This window comes from Vanderwaltozyma polyspora, genomic scaffold, assembly GCF_000150035.1.
Source record: "Vanderwaltozyma polyspora DSM 70294 KpolScaffold543 genomic scaffold, whole genome shotgun sequence".
In the NCBI taxonomy this organism is placed as follows: domain Eukaryota; kingdom Fungi; phylum Ascomycota; class Saccharomycetes; order Saccharomycetales; family Saccharomycetaceae; genus Vanderwaltozyma; species Vanderwaltozyma polyspora.
Genome location: NW_001834680.1, coordinates 165,487 through 192,164, shown reverse-complemented (window position 1 = coordinate 192,164; position 26,678 = coordinate 165,487). Strand labels below are relative to the sequence as shown.

At 32.1% G+C, this 26,678-nt stretch overlaps 8 protein-coding genes and 2 non-coding genes across 10 annotated transcripts; 5 read left to right on the top strand and 5 right to left on the bottom strand.

The window, feature by feature from the left end:
- Positions 1-2,967: 2,967 nt before the first annotated feature.
- Kpol_543trna2 lies at positions 2,968-3,041 on the top strand. The gene has a single exon. It is a non-coding gene; the product is annotated as a tRNA-Val (tRNA).
- Positions 3,042-3,759: 718 nt separating this feature from the next.
- Positions 3,760-4,890, top strand: Kpol_543p77 (uncharacterized protein; the record flags this gene model as incomplete). Its single annotated transcript, XM_001646056.1, has 1 exon — positions 3,760-4,890. The coding sequence occupies one exon, from the start codon at positions 3,760-3,762 to the stop codon at positions 4,888-4,890; it is 1,131 nt and encodes a 376-aa protein (XP_001646106.1).
- A 177-nt stretch (positions 4,891-5,067) lies between these two features.
- Positions 5,068-5,646, bottom strand: GFD1 (Gfd1p; the record flags this gene model as incomplete). The annotated part of the gene is made up of 1 exon (XM_001646055.1): positions 5,068-5,646. The coding sequence occupies one exon, from the start codon at positions 5,644-5,646 to the stop codon at positions 5,068-5,070; it is 579 nt and encodes a 192-aa protein (XP_001646105.1).
- Positions 5,647-6,639: 993 nt separating this feature from the next.
- Kpol_543p75 (DMT family transporter) lies at positions 6,640-7,824 on the top strand (the record flags this gene model as incomplete). Its single annotated transcript, XM_001646054.1, has 1 exon — positions 6,640-7,824. The coding sequence occupies one exon, from the start codon at positions 6,640-6,642 to the stop codon at positions 7,822-7,824; it is 1,185 nt and encodes a 394-aa protein (XP_001646104.1).
- A 270-nt stretch (positions 7,825-8,094) lies between these two features.
- On the bottom strand, positions 8,095-8,268 carry HOR7 (Hor7p; the record flags this gene model as incomplete). Its single annotated transcript, XM_001646053.1, has 1 exon — positions 8,095-8,268. One exon carries the CDS (start codon positions 8,266-8,268, stop codon positions 8,095-8,097), a length of 174 nt encoding a protein of 57 aa, XP_001646103.1.
- Positions 8,269-11,048: 2,780 nt separating this feature from the next.
- On the bottom strand, positions 11,049-12,239 carry SPE2 (adenosylmethionine decarboxylase SPE2; the record flags this gene model as incomplete). The annotated part of the gene is made up of 1 exon (XM_001646052.1): positions 11,049-12,239. One exon carries the CDS (start codon positions 12,237-12,239, stop codon positions 11,049-11,051), a length of 1,191 nt encoding a protein of 396 aa, XP_001646102.1.
- Positions 12,240-13,475: 1,236 nt separating this feature from the next.
- Kpol_543trna1 lies at positions 13,476-13,547 on the top strand. The gene has a single exon. It is a non-coding gene; the product is annotated as a tRNA-Asp (tRNA).
- A 711-nt stretch (positions 13,548-14,258) lies between these two features.
- NUP192 (Nup192p) lies at positions 14,259-19,259 on the top strand (the record flags this gene model as incomplete). The annotated part of the gene is made up of 1 exon (XM_001646051.1): positions 14,259-19,259. The coding sequence occupies one exon, from the start codon at positions 14,259-14,261 to the stop codon at positions 19,257-19,259; it is 5,001 nt and encodes a 1,666-aa protein (XP_001646101.1).
- A 163-nt stretch (positions 19,260-19,422) lies between these two features.
- NSP1 (FG-nucleoporin NSP1) lies at positions 19,423-21,801 on the bottom strand (the record flags this gene model as incomplete). The annotated part of the gene is made up of 1 exon (XM_001646050.1): positions 19,423-21,801. The coding sequence occupies one exon, from the start codon at positions 21,799-21,801 to the stop codon at positions 19,423-19,425; it is 2,379 nt and encodes a 792-aa protein (XP_001646100.1).
- Positions 21,802-22,501: 700 nt separating this feature from the next.
- MHP1 (Mhp1p) lies at positions 22,502-26,461 on the bottom strand (the record flags this gene model as incomplete). The annotated part of the gene is made up of 1 exon (XM_001646049.1): positions 22,502-26,461. The coding sequence occupies one exon, from the start codon at positions 26,459-26,461 to the stop codon at positions 22,502-22,504; it is 3,960 nt and encodes a 1,319-aa protein (XP_001646099.1).
- Between the last annotated feature and the right edge of the window lie 217 nt (positions 26,462-26,678).

The window sequence follows — 26,678 nt, the reverse complement described above, 5'->3', positions numbered from 1 at the left end:
AGTAACAATCAAGGTTATTTAATTTCAAACATTAAAATTTGTTGATTCTTTGCCTTGTCCATCGTCTTGAGATTTAAAATTTATTTTGAATCTCTCTTTAGGATGATTAATAAAATATTGGACCAGAAATAAATTTAATTAAGTACGCGATATTTCAAAAGAACGGGGATTACAAGTTATAAATTTAATAATTGACATGCACAATAAAATTACTTTTTACTATTTCTGATGTAAGGCCATTGTTAATTTGTAGTGTAGCTTGCTTTACTTAAACTAAATACCCAAATATGATGCAAACTCTAAATGAAATCTCAACTCTAAAAAGAATAATATTTTTTTATGGTACAGGTCGAATTTGAGATCATATAGATTCAACAAACTCTTTTTTTAAACAAGGACTATTATTCCTTGGTCATCTATTTTCTCATCCGTCATTCATCTGAATATTTATAAGTTAAGCTATTAACCTAAAAGTCTAAGGTTATGTTTATTACAAGAACCGAGTGTCAAGAGTAAAGTTCAACTATTGGTTTTTTCTAATTTCGAATAGAGTAAAAACTTATTTTAACTCCATTGGTATGCAAATACCAATGGTAAATTACGGAGAACATAATATATCACACAGTTATAATTAGTACTTTTATTTAGAATGTAAATCTGTGTTACCTTTTCAAATGAGTAGAAGAGGAATTTTCCTTTTTTTTTATAATATTATTAAAAAATTCCTTTGAAATAATCATTAGTGAATAAAAAGACTCACATCATATTAACTGGAAATTTAAAAAATTGTTAGTAAATATATGTTAGAAATAATGGTTTGTAAGATGAATATTTTGCTTATGAATGAAGAGCAAGATTTCAAATTCAGAGTTATTCGATTTCCAAAAGTTTAAAGTATAAATTTTTGTTAGTGAAGGAGTGAAAGGTAGACAAGATTAATTTAAATTCAAAAATATATCTTTGTAATGGAAAGAATTTATATTAATGTGAATAATTTACTTCATGTTTTTAACTCAAGTTATTCTTTAAAATTAATTATTCTATATATTTTTAGAAGGTGTAATTTAGAAAAAATGGTTAATAATGAAATCTGAGAACTAAAAGTTAATTTCATATTTAAAGTCTTATAAATGCTATATTAATTCCGTTTAGGACAAGATGACAATTGTATTGATTACGCTTAAGTACAAAATGATAAAATAAGGACAGAGGACTTTGTCATGTTTCATGACAAGAAAGTCACTAATAGAACGCGAATACAACGTATATAAAGGACATAGTTCCTGAAGTAAAGACATACACTTCTTGCTATTAAACAGATGAAGATAGAGATCTTTATATATTTAATACTACTGTATAGTTATTATAATAGTTAATTAACCTCATAGAGCTTATAACTAGTAACCTTAAGTATTGACTTCTACGGCTTGTTTCCCTAGATAAATACTTAATACATTATAATTCAATATTCCGGATCAAACAATACACAATAATACCGGAAGATGAAATATCCTGTCTTCTTTAATAATGACGTCAGCCACTCTCGAATATGACATATGTAAAGGACATAGATCCTGAAATAAAGATATATATCTCTTGCTATTAAACCGAAGACCATAGAGATCTTTATATATTTAACACTACTGTATAATCATTATAATAGTTTGATAACCTTATAGAGCTTTTTCACTAAAAACCTTAAGTATTTATATCTATGGCTTGTATACCTAGTGTTCAAATGTTGAAGTAATATCTGATTTATTCATGTTAGTGATTTTATACAAGCCGTTTTTGTCAGAATGGTATAAGCTTTAAGCTTCAATGTAAGTAGATATACGTTAAATAGGTACGTTGACCTATTACTGAGGTCAGTGAGTGGTAACTCGCTCATCCTCTTGTAACAGAGTAGTCTATATAACATAAATAGTTTTATATATCGGAACTGAAAATTTGTTCCTTTTATATATTAGAGAAATCGATACATTCACCTTGTACGAAAAATAGCAATAGTGACTGTAGAGAATTATGTTGTGGTTTTTCTACCGTGTATTATTTGGCCTGTAATTATTATTTAATTGTATCTTTAAATTGGTATACGTTAGAATGAAGGCTGGTAGGCGTTTATTCTATAGGATCTTAAGGGTTGAGATCTGTAGGTTAAAGTAAATATACTTGTTAATAATAATAAAGTTCTATATATATTTTATGTACAAAGTAAGATACTAAATAATATACAATAATATACAATGATCTCTTTAAATATCAATGTTAATAGCATGTAACAACATTCTTGTAGTGACACATATTTCTTCACCTTCAAGGTTCGTATGAAGTAACCTCGAAGTAGTCTCGAAATAATACAGTATTACGACATTATTCATATAGGATAAAGAAATGTTACTTTACACGAAAGTGTTATTTCTGACGTTAAAACTTTTCCAACACTTTATATAAGAAATGACAAGATCTTAATTGACACTTGTCATGTTAATTATATTCCCATGTGTATATTATATACTTTAATACACTGGATCAATATCAACTTATTAAGAATGTCCTTGGAAATAAATAAAGAATCTATTACTATGAACGATTCGGTAGAAAAACCACAACATAATTCTCTACAAAAGTATTTGCTTCTGACGTGTCAATAATATCTAAACATTGTATATAAAGTCTGGTAAGATCTTAATTGACAATTATCATATGTACTATATTCCCATGTGTATATTTTATACTTTAATACACCGGATCAATATCAACTTATTAAGAATGTCCTTGCAAACAACTAAACAATCTACTATTATTAACGATTCTGTAAAGAATCCACAACATAATTCTCTACATTTGCTTATTGAATACTTCACTTCTTGGTATTATGTTATAATCACAAATCAATACATACGAACGAATTTGAATGTGTTTCTACTACCAATAACAAAAAAATAAATTTTCAACAATTAATATGGTTTCGTGGTCTAGTTGGTTATGGCATCTGCTTAACACGCAGAACGTCCCCAGTTCGATCCTGGGCGAAATCAAATTAGTTATTTTTGTCTGTCAATTTTTTATTGAAGTAATATTCTTAACTGTAAAATTCTACTTGATTATAAATAATGAAGATTGCTACGATTCTTTCCTCACAATAAATAGATTTTTCCGACTTAATCATATTGAAGTTGTGTGTTCCAGCTAAAAGTTTATGGATCTATTCTTAGCCATAGAAAAGCAAAATACATTCGATATTATGCATATTTAATTCGAAGAATTTACTTGACTGATTGAACTCCCTTCAAAACTACAGATTAACAATTATCTCTACTAAAATTTCAAGATAATGAATAAGCCTATAATATATTAATTAATGCTCCATAGCGATTTTATTTGCATATAATATAAACTATAATAAGTTACAAAGAATGTATTACGGTTAATATCATTAAATGGACAATCGAGTATTTGCATAATAATAGCCTTTAAGGACATTATAATAAAGATTCAATTCTATCAATTACCCTTTTGTCACCTTCGAAGTGTTGCCAATTTAATAACGAGAAAAAGCTTCATAAGGTAGCGCCATGATACGTGATATAAATTCTTGATATAAGTTCCAATATCCATATAAAGGACTCATGCATTGAAGTTATCTTTTACTTTGATGGAAATGTTTATAGATAGGTGAACCCATATATGTACATATATTGTCTATCATTTTTGGAATCAGATCAGTGAGTAGATATTAATATACTCAAGGTCAAGATGACTGGAACAACTCGTCCAACAGTTCATATTCTAGGCTTTGGATCTATGGGAACTGTTTTGGCCCTAGATCTATTAAGGTATACCAATGCCAATGTGATCCCTCTATTTAGGTCAAATGAGAAAGTAGAACTTTTTCAAAAAGAAGCTAATAATGTGTTTGGAATGAAAAAATTATATCTAACCGATGCTCCTTTAATAACTGCTCAAGTTGAACAATCCGAATCACCTGAGTCATTCTCCGGTGTTCATATTGATAATATTGTTATAACAACCAAAACATATCAAACTAAAGATGCATTGAAGCCATACCTTCCATATATTGATTCAAAAACCAACATGGTTTTAATTCAAAATGGCTTAGGTGTTTTAGAGTTGTTAAAAGAAGAAATCTTTTTAGATGAAAAAACAAGACCACAATTATTCCAAGGTGTTATTTCCCATGGTGTATATCAAGATGTAGGTTTTATTTATAACCATGCTGGATTTGCTGGTATGAAGTGTTCAAGATTACCTTGGGATGATACCGTTATCCAAACTAAAAGTTTTATGGAAAAGGATTTAAAAGATAATGAACTAGTCAGACTCTTTATGTCTAAGCCAATGTGTGAGGAATTTGGTATGGAATTTATGACGTACCAAGAAATGCTCTCAGGACAGCTTTTTAAATTTTTAGTTAATTCCTGCATTAACCCAGTAACTGCAACTGTCGATGCCGTTAATGGCGAAATTGGCAACTCATGCGAAGAAATATTTTCATTGATCATTGAAGAATCATTACAAATTTTGAAGGTTGTGTATAAACCATTGTTTGATTATGAATTAAATTATAATGGAAAACCAGATTATCCAACTTTAGAAATTGAATCAGTATTCAATTTGGATAATTTAGTGAAGAAGATTATTCATATCGGCTGCGTCATAAATAAAAAAAACTCAAGCTCTATGAGACAAGATACTCTATATTTACGTGACATTGAAATCGAATATATCAATGGTTATGTCGTTCGTTTAGCTGAGAAATTCAAATTAGGAGCAGACGCTGCCAAAGTGAATAAGACGGTTTCAGCTTTTGCTAAACTAAGATTAGGTTTAAACAGAACCAGAAAAGTAGAAGGTGATAAAAGATAAATTACCCTAAAATTTTTATACGACTTTTGATTAATTAATTCAAAGTAATATTATTGTTATTATAGATTTTATATAGATACATTCAAAAAACACATATATGACTAATTATTGTTCTTTATTGTTCGAAATGTCCTTAAGTTTTATTTATTTGTAATTAAGTCCCTTTCTTGGTAGATGCTATACCTTTAAGGAATTTGTTATACGATTCAGAATTTCTTCTTCCTCATCTTCATCATCCCAACTAAACTTATCATCACCATTTAGGAAATCAGATAAAAGTTGCTTCTGTTCCTCTTCATGTTGATGTTTCTTATAAATCGTCTTCTGTTCATCAATTTTTTTTTTCAATAATTCAAGCTTGGATTGTTTTGGCAATTGTTCTTTTATTTTCTTACCATTCCCTATTTCCTTATTATCCTCAATGATCAGTTTGCCGCCCCTTAAAACTATATTAGGTTTGGTTTCTTGATCTGATAATTTATCTTTACTGTTATTTTTATTCTTATTATTACCATTGCTATATTTTTTTGTCATCGATTTCTGGCCCTTTTCGTTACCTTCATCAAGAACCACTAATTTACCACCACTAAAACTAATAGAAGGTTTATCATTGTCAATAAACGAAGTAGTGTCCTTCTTCTTCTCACGATTTCCATTACGATGTCTGTTATTTAAATTGTTCTTCTTTGGTGAAACTTTTGGTACCTGTTCCTCTTCATCAGAAGAGGCATCTGCCCATTTCGACTCCAAAGGCATGATCTAGCTAGCTACTGTTATATAAAGTCCTTAATACTTTACAAGATGCACATTTAGAATATTCCAAGACCCAAAATACCTATCCAATTATCAGTATTATTAATACATCATCGTCCATGTTATAATTTACATCATAATTTCGAATTTTTTCAGTTCGAATTTCGTTAAGGGCCTGCTCTTGTTTCTTCTTTCAAGACTTTAAACTGGAAGCAAGAGTAGTAAAGACACAATGGAATAGCTAAAACAAATATTACCCAAAAAGATAGAAATCGATGTATATACTATGTTTGGATTAGATATCTATATATCAAGGTCAAAATCTTTTCGAGAAAATTCAATAGTTAATTATCCAAGGAAGATCCAAATTGTTTCAAGGTTATTTTGAAGAGAAGAGGAAATGTTGTAAAAACGTATCTTTAAGAATGTAAGCTTAAGTTGCCATTACTTAAAGTAGGTAATACTTGAGCTTATGTCGGAGTAATTTTCAGATCATTGTTGACTATATAGTTTTTTTACAAAATTGAAGGGACCAATTGACTTGATCAAGATGGTTGCTATCATTAATCAATCAGAATAGAATATACTCCCAAGTTGGTTTAATTTGTCTGTAAAAATTCCGGTAGTATCTTAGCTATAGCGAGGGATATTAACTATGTATAAAGCTAATAGAAAGAGGAAGTACTGTATCTAATTTAAGATTCAATCAGTTACTATGACTAATTTTTCAATGGCTGTATCGAGTGTATTAGATTAAATTGATGACGAAGGATAATAAACCTTTATCTTGTTTCAATTTCTTGATATTTTGGTATTTAGTAATAAAAGTATATTAATAACAGCCTTTTAGTGGGAAATAATTCAATATCACTAATAGAGTAATGAGGTTTAACCTGCCTCACTTAAAATTTATTTTATATGCTATTTCTTTGATAGAGAGGATTATAAATTGAAGGTGAACTCGTCGACTCTCATTCACTGTAATAATATTCTGCTATGAATTCCAAACCAGGTAGTGTGAATGCTGATGTTGAAAACTTGAAGCATCCTGAGATTTCTCTTCAAACAGAATTCAACTACGTAGCTTCTGGAGGGGTGGACTCTACCTCCAAAGATACTTTGTTTAACAGACTTAAAGACCAATATTGGGAACCAAATGCTGGGATATTTCTATTAATTGTGTCTTATTTCTTTAATTCAGTGATGCAAGTATCAACAAAAGTTTTGGAGACTTTTGGAGATAAACCAGATGAAGACAGAATTAAACCTTTACAAATTCTATTGATTAGAATGGTTATTACTTCAATTGGAATAATAGTTTACGTATATATGAATAGAAGAACTATACCTTATGTGCCGTTTGGTAATCCACAAGTAAGACAATGGCTAATTTTGAGGGGTATATTTGGGTTTATTGGTGTCTTTGGTATGTACTTTTCGTTAATGTATTTAACTATAAGTGATGCTGTTCTAATTTCATTTATGGCTCCAAGTTTTACACTATTTTTGGCATGGTTTGTTCTAGGTGAACCATTTTCTAAATTAGAAGGTGTTGGGTCAATTCTGTCACTTACTGGGGTACTATTTATTGTAAGGCCATCATTCATATTTGGTGGCTCTATCGAAAATGAGAAAAGTCATGATTTATCTATAGCAACAGGAAGAACAAGATTTATTGCGACAACTATTGCATTGTTTGGAGCAGCTTCATTAAGTGGTGTTTACATTGTGATACGATTCATCGGAGCTAAAGCTCATGCCATTATGAATGTCAGCTATTTTTCAGTAGTTACAGGTATTGTCTCATTACTTGGTGTACTTTTTATCCCATCCATGAAATTTCAAGTTCCTGAAGGTTCCACTGAATGGATCTTATTCTGTACAATTGGCGTATGTGGATTTATTCACCAATTACTATTGACAATGGGTATTCAAAAAGTTAGGGCAGGTAAGGGATCTTTGATGTCATATACGCAAGTGATATATGCAATTTTTTGGGATGTGACCCTTTGGGGAAGGTGGCCAAATGCATGGTCTATATTTGGCATGTTTTTAATTATAGGTAGTACAATTTGGGTTATTAGATTAAAGGAACAGGAAGTGAGTAGACAAAGTACTGTCCTTATAGAGGAAGAGCCATTAGAATCTCTTGAGCTACAAAATAAAGGGAATCTAGTTTAATTATATGCCAAAAAAAAAATAAAGACATGGTAAAATACATAAAAATGGATCAGGACAAAGCGTTCAAGACTGATAAAACAAACTGGTAAAATAATATAAAATAATATAAAATAATATTAGAATAAAAAAGTATAAATAAATATTTATAAATATAAAATATTAAATTAAAACAGTAGAAAATACGAAATAAAAATATACATTCTAGTATAATTATCAAAACACAACCCACCCTGGGTATATGTATGGCTCAGATATAATAGTCCAATTGAATTAAATCAACAAAGCAACAACACCAGCAACCATAGCAGCACCAACAGCACCGCTCTTTTCGTTCAATAGTGGGCCAGCAACACCGTTTTTAGAGGTAGCACTGGAAGTGTCATTAGCAGCTTGGACAATACCAACGACAGCTAAGGCAGACAATAAAACTTTTGAGAATTGCATTGTAGTTATTATATTATTATATTAAAGTTGTAGGTTTTTATTAAAATTAATAAATGTGTTCTTACTTCTAAGGATATCCTTTAGTTGAATAGCTTTCGATGTATGGTATTTTATATTTCGAATTAAGAAGTACGAATTAGAGATAAAAAAAGAACAAAAATAAATAACCTTATAAACTATCTAAAAAGATAAGTTTGGTTTATAATTGGAAATTGGTCTCCATATTTCAAGTGTTTATATATGACTAGTTTCGATTTTCTTAAAACTAATTAAAATTTAAAATTTGCTAATTATTTGAAAATTCACTACCAGAAGTCCCCTTTTCTCTCCTGATTAATTGCAACTACTGATTGAATTCTACAAGCTTTAAGCCTCTGGAATTAAGTATTTAGCCTCCCATGATTTAGTCTATTTTCTGAGTCATGCCCTAGGGATTTAAAAGGGATATAGATAATTGAACATTTTTTACACATCAGCAATGCATTTAACAGTATTCAATCTACAACAAACACTCAGAGACATACACAGACACACTTTAAAAATTGTATTGCAGTGAATAGAATTGGATAGAATAGAACACTATACCCTATCCCAAATTAACAACGAAAAACCGTTAAACTTCATCATCGTCATTATCACCACAACTATTAGCACAGGTTCTTAACATCAACTCTCAACTTATTCGAATCGAATATTATACAACTCAACCAGTCGAAAGCAAGTGGCAGTGGGAGAACAAATGTAGCAAGATAGAAGGAAAGAGAAGACGACGACCAGTAGGTTTGCGCAAAACATAAAAGCAAAAATAGTAAACATACTCAATAAATGAATATTTATTGTCTTCGAAGCAGTTGTTCGTTCAGTCCATCCCATCCCATAAACTTTTACAGATTGGTCACAGCAATTCTCTTACTATCCTATCTCATCCAACCATTAAAGTCCAATAGCTCACTGTAACTCACAAGTCAAGAGAAGAGAGCAAACAAGTAAACACCTAAGAGCAAAAGTCATATAGCTAAAGAAACATTTTATTTAATTCAAGCAAATTCAACAGCAACAAGACTCAGTCTCCACTGAGGGAAGTCTGGATGATTTTACTAAAGGATCGATTAGCGTAGCATGGTTTTGGACTGAGTTCCACTAGAAGTAGTAGTTTTGTTCGAATATAGAGGTCAATATAGTATAGAGTAACCTAAACCACGAACCCATAGATTGATATGGATAGACTTCTGACAGTAGCTTCTTGCTCTTTAACCACTTCATCAGTCTAATAATTCAGAATTACTCTTGCAAACAGTAATCGTTGAAGTGGCGTGGTGTTTCGATAATATTCGCCAGTATTCTTCACTGGAAATGGACTATCAATTGGTACAGATTACAACAAGAGTACTTGTTAGAGGGGTTGGGGGTGCTGAAGAGATAGAGAGGAAGGTGGAATGAGTTGAGATGGGATATCACACAATATGTTTATTTATGTTACGAATGTCAAGGTATGTACCATTTCAATCCACTGCATAATTCATTATAAGAGCAACAAATGATACAGCAACAACGACAACAACAGCAGTCAAATTAAATTGTATGTTGCGGATGTAGGACAATTTTTCAATACTAAATATACATGCAATAGATGAATATAGTTCTATACATCAATCGTAGAGATGAGTACGTTCTTGAAATACTTCAACAGTCTTGAGTATGAGTAGAGTTTCATTGGGATGCTGTTTTGCTATTCTTCTGAACTGGGTCTTCTTGATGTGGAAAATAATATTCGAGGATGGGGGGCTGGAGAGGGGGAGGTACGTAGTGCATATACATATAATAAGTATGAAGGGAATAGGGAGTGGACCAAGGTAGAGAAAGAGACAGTATATGAAAGTGACTGGCTAATGTTGCAAGATTGCATGAATAATGTGTATTTCAATATTAATTGGACTTTATAATGCCTCTAAGTTACTGAATCAAAAAAAAGATGAGGGGAGGGGAGGTAAGAGAAGTGAAGTAAATACTGGTAATAGTATTGATTGGAAATGGCCGCAACTTTTTATCATTTTATAACTTATATCCCAAGTGTCTGATGAAGCCATGTATCGGCTTCTAATTATACTGTATTCAACTTAAATATCATTACTATAAACCTTTCTTAACTTTGACGAGCTTGATGGATTGTAGTTAATGGAGAATATCGAAATCAGAAAGGTAAGGAAACGCCATATCTGTCTGAGGATTATCTCGATCCAGCTTCCCAAGGTTTATACCTCAAAAATCATTATAATATGGATTAAAGAATTCAAGTTTGAAGTAACAAGAGCATATCATTATACCAAATGAAGGGGAGAGGAAGTGGGAGAGAATACTCAAAACAGTCAGGTCCATTCATACACATAAATACACATATATAGAGAGAGATAGAGAATCTATCTAATTAGAAATTTGTCTTATCATGTATGTATATTTGAATTGTTTTTTTTTGTGATGAAATAATACTTATGTAAACTAATTAATAGGTTAGTTATGTGTTAATTTTATGAAAAGCAGGATCTTGTTACTTTTATTAATTCGTTTGATTAATGCCACCATTGTGACATAGCCAACTTTCTTGATGTTTCTTAAACAGACGAGTTTTTAATTCTGAATTCATAACACTTCTCTTTTCTCTGTCTGTGTTTGCTTTAATGTATGAAGTGCTTATTTTAAGTCAACAGTTGAGGTAAAAAAAAAAAAGGGAAGTGACAACTAAACAAACTAAGAAATCAATACGATATATCCAAGGAATTTCTTTAGTTTGTTTTTGTATAGCACAAGTAGATTAATTGATAATCGTCGAAATCATAGATGATTTTATCTTTTCTTTTATAACCGTTGAATTTTTTTAAGTCAAAGAAACTAATTTCTCTTTCATTAGTCTTATAGAAGAATGTAATACAAAATTCATGCGGATCGAATACTTGTAATACATTAGTTGCAACTTCGTCATTGTTATCATAAGGAACATTACTTTCAAAAGATGCATATGACCAGCCATTTTCTGGAGTCACATGTAGTGTATAATAAAATTCATTATCAATGACGATATTGCTGGAGTAACCACATGGCTCGAATGTGAAAGCGTCTTCTATCATTACATTTTCACTATTTTCCAAAATTGCTTCACGATTTTCATAGATTTTATCAATTCTAGTTGCTTTTGTCATTTTAGCACCAAAAATATGTCCATCTAGATTTTGATCATCCGGATATTCTTTACGATGGAATTTATTTGCCTGTTCTACACCTAAACCTGTCATTAAGATTTCAATTGTTTCATCTTCATGTTCAACTGAAGCAATATTCTTTAAACCCAATGAGTGGTTTGTTTCAGTAATATATAAATTCCAATGATTTTGTAAAGAATCGTTTTGACCAACCAAATAACTTCTACCATTTAAAAAAAATTGGTTTAAATATGCAATTTCAGCAGACCATTTTTTATGAATAGAAATTTGTCTATCAGGAAATAAAAATGAACGTCTTGAATAAAATACTTTATAAGGATTATAGATTTCTTTGCCATCTGAAGTGATCTGCTTAAAATTCCATTGGAATTCATTTGAAACAATTTCAAATAATTTTGGTAAACAAAATAAAGTAGTTGTAGTACCACATGTCTTCAAAGTAATACGATGGTCATATATAAACATCGAAGATTCACTTAATAATAATGCAACCATTTTATCTGTTCTCTTCATACTTAGTACTTCACATTTGACTAATTTCAACAACTCAACCCATGTTTCTAGACCTGCAGATAACAAACTTTTATTATTTGGGATGGAATTCTTTGTAGGATAAAACCAAATCTCTAACAACTTTTCGGTACCTTCAAAGGCATCAGCGTCTGATCCAGCACCATTTAAATTTAAACTCATAATATTCTGATCTAAAGTCTTAGCATCATTATTAACCACTGCTGCTTCCATATCGACTGTCATATTATTATATTCCTGATCTTAGCGACTAGAATCATGCAAAAAAAAACGAGAGAGAACAAACCAAAAAAATTGACTAGTACGCACACACAAGGAACTAAACCACTTAACTAGAGAACTGATCTGGTATTTACAGGGCTACTATGGCCTCCATTATAACGTATCTTAGCAATTATTTCGAGATGAGATGAGCTTAAATATCTGAAAATTTTTATACAATTTTTCAATTTTTTCATGCATCCCAATCAAAATTTCAGATGGCGATGACAATACAAAAAAAAGGTAACTACCTAGCAACCACGACAGTGACAGGAGTTGACAGATCTTGACCGATAGAGGTCTTAAGTTGGTGGAGGGGGGAGATGAGTTATTTGGAACACTTGTGTGTTGTGTGAACGAGTACTGCATTATTTCAAGAAAAATGGGGAGAGATCAACAGCTTTCAGTGAGAGGTTCAAGACCTTAGGATGTCTTGATCGATGGTGCTTATATTCTGAAACAGCAGTTAGCATTAACATGCTGGCATGGGATTTTATAGCAACGAATTATTTAGATAGAAGACTATTGGATTTAGACTTTTCATAATTGTCTCCGTGATGATCTGATTTCTCGTCTAGTCATTTTTGGAACGCACCAACTATGGATCTTTTAATAGATGGATTGTTGCTTTAATAATTAACTCATGATTCAGGGTAGGTCATACCAATTAGAAAAGAACAGTTTTCTAAAAGTATGATCAAATTCAGATTGTAAGCTGCTGGCAAGGTTCGTGTCTCTACGTTACCAAGTTCATATAAAATCTTGACGGTTGGGATAAGCACAATGGCATGAATGTTGGTCTGACTGGAATTAACTGTCTTCGATGGATGTATTCCCTGATATGTAACTGAAAATATTGATAACATTGACAGACTATTACAATGTTGCTCAGAATTTCATATTCAATTATAAACTATATGCCTCGGTGTTGTAGCAGGATATTTTTGGAATTAGATGCGGTTCTGTCAGCGGAAAATTCTAATGTGTGATATATCTTAGCTGAACTTGTCAACATTGGCAATTAGAACTATAAATGTTGGCCCTAACTATTACTTCTGTGTCGTTTAAATCATTCTGATTGTTCATAATCACCAATGTATGTGTATATCATCATGTACGGTATGAGAATATAGCGTAGGAATTTTTATCAAACTTCTGTTTAAAACTATCACCATTTCCAGGTAATTTCAAGATAAAACATCCGCGATAGTTTAATGGTTAGAATGGGCGCTTGTCGCGTGCCAGATCGGGGTTCAATTCCCCGTCGCGGAGATTTTCTTTTTTGTTTCTTGTCTTTTTAGGTTCATCTGTTCAGCTCAGTTCAATTCCCCTGTTTATTATGAGTATTTTATTATTTTGCATTGCCATTTGCTTGTGTTAGCTCTGAGAGCGGATGACATAAAAGACAACACAACAAATGAACAATACTCTTCAAGAATCCTCTACCTCCTTCCCAAACACAATTGCCTTATTTGTATGTGTGTGTGTGTGTGTGTCTCTAAAACCAGTTCGAAAGGGTTCCTAGTTTCATAATAGGTACAAGAAAATCACGTGACCAGAACACACACGTTAACTTTGTCGTTTCTTTTCTGTTTTTCCTGTCTTCTTCCTTCCCATCGTCGGGTTTTGGCGTAGTCTGGGGCGCGGTCTGAGCGAACTGTAAAATTTACCAATTTTTTGTTCAGATGCTCTCTGATATCAAAAAACAATTTGAATAAAAATTTGAAATTGAAAAAGTTTAACAGTTACTATAATTATGATTATAAGACATTGAAAGGTTGAATCGGTACTAAGGATTGGAACTAAGGCCAACATTTACTTTCAATTGAAGTGTTGTTGTGAGGTGGTTGAGTTTTTAATTGATTTCTTATAGACTAGAACTCATCGCTTTGCGAAATTTTAAAGGTTTTCGATTTTTGATTGAACCTATAAAACTTTTTTATATTTATTAACTTTTTTTAAATATCTGTCAACATATACAACATGAAGTGGGATTCGAAACTCTTTGAATCTCTTTACTACTCTATTGAAAGTGAGAACTTCAATGAAACTATTTTTAACGATGTTTTGGAAGATTTACAGTCTTTGAATTTGAATAAAGACCTTTCAAAGAATAGTTCCAGCAGATCTCAATTAGAGAAAGGTGAAGTTATATTATCTGATGGGAACAAATACAAATTAAATCAAGAGTTTATTATAGCCGTAGTGACATTAGCAGACGATTTGAATTTAGACGAATTGGTTGTTTGCGAGCTGATTTTAAATTCGATCCAAGATGTTGATACCGATCTAAAGAATTCCTTTGACACCATTACTTTAATAAATAAAGGTAAAATTCAATACTTTTTAAGAAGACAATATATTTTACAAATCGTTAATTACATTGTGAATTGTTTACCTCCCGACAGCGATATCTTTAAAAAATTATTTAATGACAAAAACATCTTCAGTAAAACGATACTAGATTCATTTTCATTCATTCACCAACAATTATCAGATATTAAACAATCTATAAGTAAAGCACAGATTCTAGACAATAGTGAAAATGTGGTTTTTAAACATAATATAAAATTCAAACGTGATTTCCTATTAAAAGAATACGACATTTTAAGTCAAATATTATTTGGTACTATCAGCAAGAAATTTTTATTGACAAAAGATTTTATTTTGAAGTTATTATCCCATGTTTCTTCTCTGGAATCAAATGATTTCTTTATAGTATATTATTTGTCATCGTTCTTTAACATCTTCATCAACTTGAATGAATTACCAGAAAATGATGTTAAAGAATTGCATAAACTATTTACAAATGATTTGAAGAATGATCAGAATATTTATAAAAAACCAATAAAAGTCACATTAATTTTTGTGTTTTTAGCATTTTTCATAAGTTGGTGTAAAATAAATCCTGCAACAAGAGCAAAAGTCATGAATTTCCAAACTATGGTAGATGAACCAATGTCATTAGCAGTCGAGTTAGGAGCAATTGAACAATTGTTAATCATAACTGCAGATACTTCAACTGCATCTAGACAGGGTGCTATGGACATATATTACGATGTCAGATCCCTATTAGAAAGACACATCCCAAGATTGATACCAATACAATTAGTCGATTTTAATCAACAAATTTCATCTGAATTACATCCTTCTTTAAAGGAAATCTCCCTTTCAGAACAATCAGAACATTTCTTTTTAATATCTTCACATACTGTTTTACAGACGATAATAGGTGATTGTGCATTTTTATTGACAAAGATAAAAGATGCAGAAGAAGACTCCTTACTATCAGGTGAAGACTTAAACTTAGATGATATTTCAGTGAAAGCGGATCTAGAAAGATTTTTCTTAACAATATACTTCTTTTACCACTCAAGACCAGATTTTTCACATTATTTCTGGTCAGATAAAGAATCAAATGCGTATGGTTTTATTGAATGGGCCGCGAAATGTACAGATAGCTTAATGAGATCTTGTTTTTATCTAATGATTTCAAGTTTATCACAGGGATTAGACAATTCATTAAATGTCTTCCACTATTTCAACAACGGTAATAATGTCTCATGGAGTATTATTTCACAATGCATTAGCGATTATATTGTAAAAATAAATAATTTAGGCAATGTCGTTACACAACGTCAACAACATCAGGAAACTGAAGAAATAGACACTACTGCAGTAGCCTTGGAAGAGGGATTGAATGAGGAAACAATTATATTCCTTTCATCATTGTTGACATTAATTGGTTCTGTGGCATCTGAGACAAATGAGGAAGTCAAAGAGAGACTTAATACCCTTTTCTCAGACATTTTATTTGAATTTTCCAAGGTTGATACACCTTTGGTTGGTGCATGTTTTAAAACACTGTCATATTTGGTACCGAAATCCGAATCTCAGAGGACCAAGTTCTGGACTACTATGGACACTTTATTCTTCAAATCATACTCTCTCACATCAAGTTCCGATTCATATAGAAATGCTTTCACTTCTTTTTTAACAAATTATTCAGAAGTTATCGGATTTCTGGAATTATTTAAACAATTAACTGAAATACAAGCGACAGAGGAACACAGTAACTTTTTGACATTTGGAAAACTTACTTTCCCAGTGAAATTAGGTCAAGGTTATAGGAACATAGGTGTATGGCCCTACTTTGAATATATATTAAATGAAGTGTTTGTTAATTCTGGTAAGATGTCCTCTGCAGACAAAAGGAGACAAGTTCAATTATTAATTTTGGAAATTATTGAAAATGCCTTATATTCTTTCAATTATTCTGTGATTTTAAATTCTGTTACTGTTGGTGCAAATTTGGATACATTAGTTGACACACAAGACTTTTATTCATACGTTCAAGAATCATCAGCAGTTTCTGTATTTAATTACTTATTTACCGAAAAGGTTTACGCCTGTATGTTTGATCTATTATCTATTGGTGTTGACCATCTTTCAATTGATTTAGAGGGTGGAAAAGAGCAATTATTGTTGTTAGAACATTCTGTTTCTATTATTAATATTATTCTTGAATATCAAGATTCTTACATCGAAGAATTGTCTCCAATAATTTTGAAGAATCTGAAATCAAATTATTTCATTCCGAAAGAATTTGGTTTACATGGCTTAAGATCATTTTACGATGCTATATTTTTCAATATTTCAATTATCGCCCATTTAGGTCTTTATATTGGACTGGATACATATTCTATTGCTAAAAATTCTCTGCAAATACTAAAAAGAATTTCTATTCGTTCGACTAATGAAAGCTTATCCAGTTCCAGGAAAAATAAGTTATTAACAATATTCGATTCAGTGGACGAATCTTCAAGGATAAAAGAAGCATTCATTACCCAAATTGAAAAACCTATTGATTCCTCTGAAAACTTATCTTTAAAATTCGATATTTTAGAATTCATCTCATCAACCTTATCTTTATCTAATCCTAAACCAACTATCGCACATCAGTTATTAGGATTTCAAGTTACCAATGTAATATCTCTGGGTCCAATACTATCGACTTTTATTGGTTCTGATGTTTCATTGTTCAAATCATTGATTAACTTACTTAAATCTTCTGTTACAGTGATTTCTCGTGGTGCTATTGACTATCCTCCAATGCGTCTAGCGTCAAATGCTTTGGAAATATTATTAAAATTATGTAAAAATCCAGTTACATCAAATTTAATTTTGGATTACATGACAAATGCAAATGTCTACGAAGTGTTAATGAATTTAGACCCACAAGTTAACAAATATACCTTGTGGAATGGTCGGATTTTCGATGATAATTCTTCCTCTGATTGCAAAGAGTTTTTTCAAACTGAGTCAATTGGTGCACTTTTGTCATTTTTGAGCTACAGAGGTTTTTTGTTACAGTATTTGAGTCTCACTATCCATAGATTGTCATTCAATGGTTTGAAATCACAAATTTCCTCATTTATAAAAAGTCTAATTTCAAATACAATGTATTCTGCAGGTATATTTTCTTTCCTTGATACCTCGGATTTTGGCAATATACATAGGAATCATTTTACTCCAAGTCAGTTGGATTATTTGAACAAATTGGTGATAAATTTAGATAAAATTAAGTTGAATAATACCATTAGTGGAAATATATATGACTTTTCGGATCTAGAACCGTTGCTAAATTTGGCATGTAAAACTAAATCATCGACATCAACTGCTATTACTTTGTTACCAAACAATAATTCATCTTCACAAAAAGATATACTTGTTAAGGAATCATTAATAATTAAGCAGAATATTTCAAATCATTTAAGCCATACAACCTTTATGAATTTACAATTATCAATTGTGCATTCATGGGTCCAACTAGTTCAAATTATTGTTACTGATGGTAATTTATCGCCATTAGTTCGTTCTAACTTTATTCTAGAAGTCTTTGGAACTGTCATTCCAAAGATAAACGATTATGTCGAATTTGACATTGCTTATTCGGAAGAACTAGTTTCATTGGCTGTATTTTTGTATGATATTTACCGAAAGGATAGACTAATCATTGATAAATCATCTCAATCAGACCCAAGGTTATACGATCTTTTTAAGGCATGTGTTCATGGTATCAATTCTTCAATTACATCTATCGGATTAAGATCAGACTTCTACGTACTAGCCAACAATTATTTGGTTAGCATCCTAAAAGATGAAAGTCAGTCAAGAGAGGTTCTACAGGATTTGAAAATGAATAGTAATAAATTAGTCGATATAATTTGCAATGATGCAATTTTTGGAGAGGGTACCAATAGAATTACTGGTATTTTATTACTTGATTCCTTAGTGCAATTGGCAAATTATAATAAAGAAAATTTTGTTCTGGAAACATTGACCAAAGGTACACATTTATTATTAATTATACGCTCTCTAAAGAATATAAACTCTATGTTAGAAAATTCTAATACTGATTTGGACCTAGATACATTGCTATATGAATTAACCGCATTGAAAACAACTGTTTATTTTGTAATTCGTGTTGCTGAAACCAGAAACGGTGCACAAGCACTTGTACAAAACAAACTTTTCACTGTGATTGAGGAATGTACATTTTTGGAACTCGATCCTGATTTAGGCCTTGAATTAGTATTTGACGAATCGCAAGGAAAGCATTCAAATATTATCCGTGTGAGCGTAAGTTTAGATAATCCACTAGATTTAGGAACATCTTCTAACGGTATTTCCTTATTTGAGTTTACAGTTCCAATTTTTCAATTAATGTTAGCTGTACTATTGAGTATGGGAAGTTCGAATAAAGTAGTCATTCAAAAAGTAAGAAATTTGTTAATAAAATTTAAGAGACTTTCATTGGGGGTTCTGAAAAGAGATGCCCTAAGAGAATCGAAAGAAAGTTACCATATCGGTGGTTCAAGTTTGGAGGGTCTGCAACAAATGGTTAAACTAATAGTAACTCTAAGCACATTAACCCGCTATACTGGAGAAGATAAAATTACTGTCCATCAACTATCGAATTAGTATTGCAGCTAATACTAGACATCTATAGATATGAAAGCTTTTAGCGGGTATATATGATTTTATAGGTTATGAATTCAATAAATAAAATGATTAGACTGGTATTACAAAACAATACTATTATATTATTATTATTATTATATATATAGTTATATATTTATATATATCATTGACCCAAGTGTTTTAATTTGGATTCCAATGAGGTTGAGTTTGTATCCAATGATTTCAATGCATCTAGATGTGTATTCAATAGCTTTACAAGTTGTGCACTTTCATCTTTACTATTCAGGTTCAAACTAGTGGCTTTGTTAAAGGTATTACTTACTTCGTTAATTTCATCAATTAATGATGATAAATTCGAAGATAAAGCGTTTAAATTGGCATCTAATGTTTCTGCTGTTTCGTACGCTTGTTGTCTCTTTTGGTCATTATTATTAGCAGCACTTCCAGAATTTGCTGAAAGGATCTCTGATAGTAATGTTTCAGTTTTCTTTTCATAATTGTTTAAGAATGTTTCCAATTCATCTTGCTGTCTCTCTATATATTGAAGTGACTGATCAATCTTATTTTGAGTCTGTTCCGCTACTAGAGTATCTGAATATAATTTACTGATCAATCCACCACCTTTTACTAATGTTTCATCCCATTGATTAATTTTATTCGAATATTCATTGAAGTGAGTAGCCGCTCCCGATAGCTGTTCTGTCCATTTAGTAATTAAATCATCCAAGGTTTTGTTATCTAAAGATATTGGCTTGATTTCGACCTCTTTAGAGTTCAATGTCTGGCTGCTGGCCACATTGGAACTTGCTGTTCCTGAAGGGGTTGCTTTCGAGGTGTCAGCTTTCTTCTCATCAGTTTTAGTTGTTCCACCCAATGAAAATCCTGGACCAGTAGTAGTAGTAGTAGAAGTAGTGGTTGAAGTTTCATCCTTAGTACTAGTTGATGGTGTGCCACTTCCAAACGAAAAGCCTGTAGAAGATGATTTACTGTCAGCAGTTTTATCAGATGGTTTGCTGCTAAATTGAAAGGCAGCAGCAGGCTTGGTATCATCTTTGGTGTCATTTGGTTTTTCCTTTTTAGAATCAATATCGTCCTTTTTACCACCAAATGAAAAAGCTGGTTTACTGTCATCCTTCTTGGCATCCGAGCCATCGTTTTTAGCACCGAAAGAAAAAGTTGGTTTCGTTTCTTCCTTTCTATCTCCTCCAAGGGAAAATTCACCAATTTTCGAATCATTTTTTTTATCCATATTTAGTGAAAAGGATGGCTTCTTGGCGTCATTATCCTTTGCAGTTCCCATTAACAATGAGCTCTTTGCTTCATTATCTGGCTTAGAAGATTCTTCCTTTTTGGATGTTAGTCCAAATGAAAAATCAGTTGCAGGTTTAGATACCTGTTCTGTAGTCGATCCGAATGAAATGCCAGCGGGTGGTTTTTTATCATCCTTTGAAGAATTATTTCCACCGAAATTAAAACCAATTGAAGCGGCAGCTGCTGGTTTTGTGGAAGCGTTGGTATTCGAATTTAAGCCGAATAACGGAGTTGGATTTTCTGTAGAATCTTTCTTATTTTCACTATTACCAGTTGAAGCAGATGAGGAACCAAACAATGAGCTTGGTTTTGGGTTTGCTGAACCAGAGAATAAGCTGGGCTTTGTAGATTCAGTCTTTCCATCTGCCTGTGTAGAAGGTTTGGTGGCACCAAATGCAAAAGGTTGAGTCCCTGTACTATTATTAGTTCCACTTAGTGAAAATGATGGGGTCGCGCCTGTAGGTTTAGAATCATCTTTCTTCTCAGCTGTACCTGAAGTACTTCCAAATCCACCAAATGTAGGTTTCGTTTGGACATTGTTTCCAGTTCCAGAGAAATTGAATGCTGGTTTATTATCTGTAGTGGCACTGGTAGTAGCAGTTGAACCTGCATTAGCATTTGGCTTTGGAATGGTAAATCCAATTGCCGGTTTCGAACTGTCATTACTTTCGGTGGTTGTAGTGGAAGGTTTGGTGCCAAAACCAAATGGAGAAGTTGATGGAGCATTAGATGATGTATTTAATATAGAAGTAGCTGGTGCATTAGTTGAGGTACCAAAAGCAGAAGCACCTGGTGTATTAGTTGAAGCGCCAAAAGCAGAAGCACCTGGTGTATTAGTTGAGGTACCGAAAGCAGAAGCACTTGGTGCAGCTCCTGTAGATCCAAATGCTGATGGGGTTGATCCGAATGCAGATGGTGTTGAACCAAATGCTGATGAAGTTGATCCAAAATTTAAATTTGGCTTAGCAGCAGTGGATTGTGCATTTGCACTTGGATTTGAAGCGCCAAATGCAGTGGAATTAGTACCACCTGTAGCTCCTGTTGTTCCTGGAGTTTGGCCAAATGAAAAAGCACTATTGTTCGTGCCTGCAGTTGCCGTATTGGCTGAGAAGTTGAAAGCTGGCTTGCTATTAGTTGATGTATTATTAGAAGATGAACCAAAGCCTCCAAAAGGTTTTGAAGATTGATTATCTGTTGCGGCACCGGTTGGGGCACCACCTAAATTAAACATTGGTGTCTTGTTTGGTGTATTAAAACTCACTGTAAAGAAATCATACAAAATTATGGAGGAAAAACTCCAAAAGGTATGGAAAAGAGATGTTAGTAATATGTCTAATATTATGAGGTCTCGATGTCATAAACAATTGTTTTAATCAAATAAGTATCGTGAAGGCAATTGAGAAATTATTTAATAAAAGTTCGTTAATTTCTTCCCATTGATTCCTATAAGATCAAAAAAAAAAGTCAGTTGACCTTCAACTTAACTGAAGGTTTCAATATTATTACATACTGATTAGTGGGTGCTTATGGTCATTAATACTAGCAGAGTAAACTCCAATGCTTTAGTTCAAATACCCATCTCGTCTTAATATTAAACTAGTTCATTTATCATTCATATTCTTATAATTTTTCCTGTTATGTTTGACAGAATTTTAAAGCGGCCGGGTAAATAATATATCGACAGAAAATGAAGGATGTATTTAAACCCCATAGTGACAAGCCAATATGGAGCTTATCTTAGAACGAATCATCAATAATTATAATGATTGTTCTATAATTTGGGGGATATATATATAAATTAATCAGCTAAAATATTCTTGTTTGGATTTTTCATTCATTTCATCAATAATAACGTCAAATTTTTCTCAAGAAATATATATATATATATATATATATGAGATATGAGATATGATATATGTGCATCGTTTTCATTACGATTTATTGATTACAGCCTTTTGGATACTATCCAAAACTTGATCATATGCTGCATCAATTTCTTTTGTGCCATTCGAGTCACCAGTACTAGTTTGAGCTTCATTGGAAGAATTCCTTGAATCGTTAGAACTTTCGACTTTTGGCACATCGTGTTGAGGTGTTCCATTAATATTTTCATAACTATTAGAAACATATTTATCTGTAGGCTTTTCAGGACTACCATTGATTATATCAGCTGTGCTAGAGCCTTTCTTTTTAAATATATTATGCAAATGATACCCCTTCTTATGCAATTCGTCAATTATATTCACGACATTCGAAATATCGTTCTTTAGTAATAAATCTTTGATTTTATCACTATCAAGACCATCGATGGAACTGTCAGCACTAACAGAATTTATATCTTTTTCATATTCGGAATCTAAATGAGATCTCAATTGAATACTTTTCTTGAAGACACTTCCTTCTTCACGAATTTGATTTGTAACTTGCTGAGATGTAACTTTACAATCATTATTAAATTGAATTATGTCAGATTCATTTGGACTAAATTCTTCGACCTCCGTTTTCCCAAATGGCAAAAGCACTGAATGATTAACTTTCCCATAATTCAAAGTTGAATTGTTATTTGATGCGGCTAGAGTTATCTCGGGTTCTGATTTAATCAATCCAGGAGAATTCATTAGTCCAGATGAGATACTTTCAGATAAGAAATTTGGCATTGGAACAGCTGGCTTTGAATCCCCTTTAACTTCTACGTTTTTATTTTTCAATAGTCTGATACCCTTTTCGAAGCACGCGTCAATGAAGCACAGCCTGATTAATGTTTCTTTACCTTCTGTGTTTAATTGACCTGAAACTCTAAGGTCGAATAAATCTTCAATCACCTTTCTAATTTTTAAACGAGATACAGTAAGCTTTTCAATAAAGTCCCGTACTTGTTTTTCATAGACAGTTTTATCTTGTTCACTTTCAGTTAATAGTCTCGATAGTTCCTCTTGTAAATTCATGAACTGATCCTTCTTAGTAGAACCTCCTTTAACTTTCATCAATTCGTTTTGAACATTTCTCATTGTATATAAAGATAGCTCATTTTTAATTTCGTCTGGAATATTCTCATAATTAATATCCAAAGTAATCAATGAAGTGCTTTTCTTGACAGCTTCACCAAATGCTTTGTAAGTAGATTGGTCAAACTCTGCACCTAACATTGATAAATAGTTTAATGAAGAGCATAGTGGTAGGATCTCCGCTAACATAATAATTTCAGATGGTTTCAAATCTTCATAATCCAAATGTAATCTTACCAGGCTTACAAAAACAGGTAAACAGTTAATTAGAGTTCTCATACAATAAGGAAACATTTTTGGATTATTTGATATATCTAGAAATTTCAGATTTTCGGAATAACATAATACACTAATTAATTTTAAGGCCTCATTATTATCACTAGTTTCCCCCTTGCTGACCTCTAAATTTGTTCCATTCAGAGATATAAAATTTAAAGCATTATTAGCGCCCTTATTTTTAATTTTCATTAAAATTGCTTCAGAGAAAGAGCTCAATTTTCCTCTTAAATCGTTAAAACCAACATCTAAACCTGTCACATTTGATTGGACTAACCACTTAGACAAAGCCTGGCAATGTTCTTTAGAAAGATTGTTATATGCTAATCCAAATCTTTCAGTAGCCATACAAGCAACTTCAATAAAATTCTTAAATTGATCTAACGACATTTGTGCACCAGAGATAATAATTTCTTCCAGACCACCTTTAGTTGCGATTGAGACTGTTAGTAAATCCCAATTCATCTCTGTACGATTACTTGGATTATATTCCATTCTTGAAGTTGATGGCTTTGTAGGAGCCTTTGTCAATTTTTGGACATTTGTCTTCAGAGTTGGAACCATTGTTAAATCAATAGCATTCAGTGATTTTGATTTTGAAACAAAATAACATAGGATTTTCCAACCTTGTGCATCTAATGGAGTATTTCTTAATGATAATTTTTCAAAGTTGTCCTTGCTGATCAATGAACTTAAAATTATTCTAAGCATTTCAGAGGTCAAATGAACACCATCTAAAGATAAGCAAAGAACTGGTGCAATGCTTATAAAATCACTAAAAGACAGAATTTCTATCATAGATGGACGAGGGTTCCTTAATTGTAGCAATGGAATTGGATCGATAGACCCCTTCTTCAATTGCTTCAAGGTTGCTGGAATCGGTAAAATCTCACGCAAATGACAACAACGAGTATATACGATATCATGCGGAATCCTTATATTTTCAGGTGGGAATACTGTATCATCAGATTCAATAGAAGATAATGACATTAAGGTTGAAGATGATCCAGTTCTTCTGCTTATCATTGGCTTATCGATAGTAATATTTGAGGCTGCGACATTGACACCTACTAAATCTTCATTAGGATTAGAATTGCCTTTAATGTCATCTGGCATAACTTTGGCTCTTTCAGACGCTGCTGCTGCGGCAGCTTTTACAGCCTGTTGTCTTTCTTCTGGTGTGATATCAGTTGAAATGTTAGAGTTTGTAGTAGAATTAGAAGGAACGACAGTATCACCAACATGGTTTTGTTCATTAGACAAAGGCTCTGAAGAAGTGGATTCTGATAATAATTTCAATTTCCCCGAACCCCCCACGACGATACCTGAAGTTGTATTTTCCAATATTTCTTTTCTTTCTTGAGGAGTTAGTCTATGAATAACTACTGAACCATCCTGCTTGACCTCTACTTCACCTTTCCTTGGATTTCTGCTGCTAATCTGTTGAGGTGGATCATCAAAATAAGTGTTAGTTGCAAAGGCGACATGCTTTAATGGTTCAATATCTTCTAGACCTGGGACGACATTTGAGTTTGTAGGGTTTAATGTATTCTTTGAACAAGGTGATGATATGGAACTTCTTCTGGAAGCATGTTCTGAGTTGCTATTGTTTACTGTTGTACTTGAGTTGCTAACTCCATGTGATGTGACTCTGCTCAAGAACGTTCCAAACCTATTAGATGTTGTCGAGACAGGAGTGACTGGACAGGAAGAGTCTGAACTTAATTGTGAGTTTCTTCTTGAACGGGTTGTAGTTTCAGGAACAGCTAGAGGAGATAAGTTTGAAGTTTTAACTTTAATTGCAGAAGGTAATTCTGATTTGTCAGGATGAGAAGGAATTGGGCGGCCTTTTGCATCAAACTTGTTTGAATCCTTATTATTTTCTGGGATAATAGATGGTGATTTGGATTTGTTAAGAAATTTATTAGGAGATGGTGATTTTTCTGGAATTGCGGTAGTATAATTTGAGTCGAAGCTTTTATTTTTAAATGATGATACTGAAAATCCATTTGCCTTGTAATAGTTGATAAAATCCATCAATCTTGGATCTTCATAGCTAGGGGCACTATCTCTAGTACTATATTTACGAATGCTGCTGCGATTTGGAGTACTCATGGCAGTGCTAGGAGCGGTTTTCACTTTTTCAAGTGGTGGAGATGAACTGATACGACTTTCATGTCTTGGAGTATCCTTTGGGTCTTCTTTATTTTTTTTGCTACGACTACCAAACAAACTTCTAAAGAAACTGGTCTTTTTCTCCTTATGAGGCTGTTGGACTCTTTGATGAGCTAACACAGCAGTTGAAGTAGATTTTGTCTTCCTCAATGGGATACTATCATCATCATCATAGCCACTATGATGTCTGTCGATAATCTGGGGGATTGCATTTGCATCGCTAGTCGATTTCCTACGACTAATTTCTAAATCATCGGAATGATTGGTATTATTACTTTGATGATTAGTGATAGGGTTTGGTTCTACATCTACGATGTTGTTTGTTTGATTAATGAGATCTGGTTCTATTGAATCACTTTTAATCAACCAATCTACATCTAAAGAAGGAAGTACACCTTGCTCTAAATATTTTTTGACGTCATTAATATCATTCATTTTTAATTTTATGTATGCATATAGGGAGATTGAAAAGGTATTATTTCAAATGAAATTTTGGTTTATTGTTTGATCAATTGAGATGTTTAATCTTTTTAATCAAATCAGTCAGTTTTTGTATATATCATAAAACAGTAATAGTACAAACAAAGAAGGAACAGGTGTGAATGTGCGGTATGAGATGAGATAAAGCTAATTGTTAAAAAAATGAGGAGAT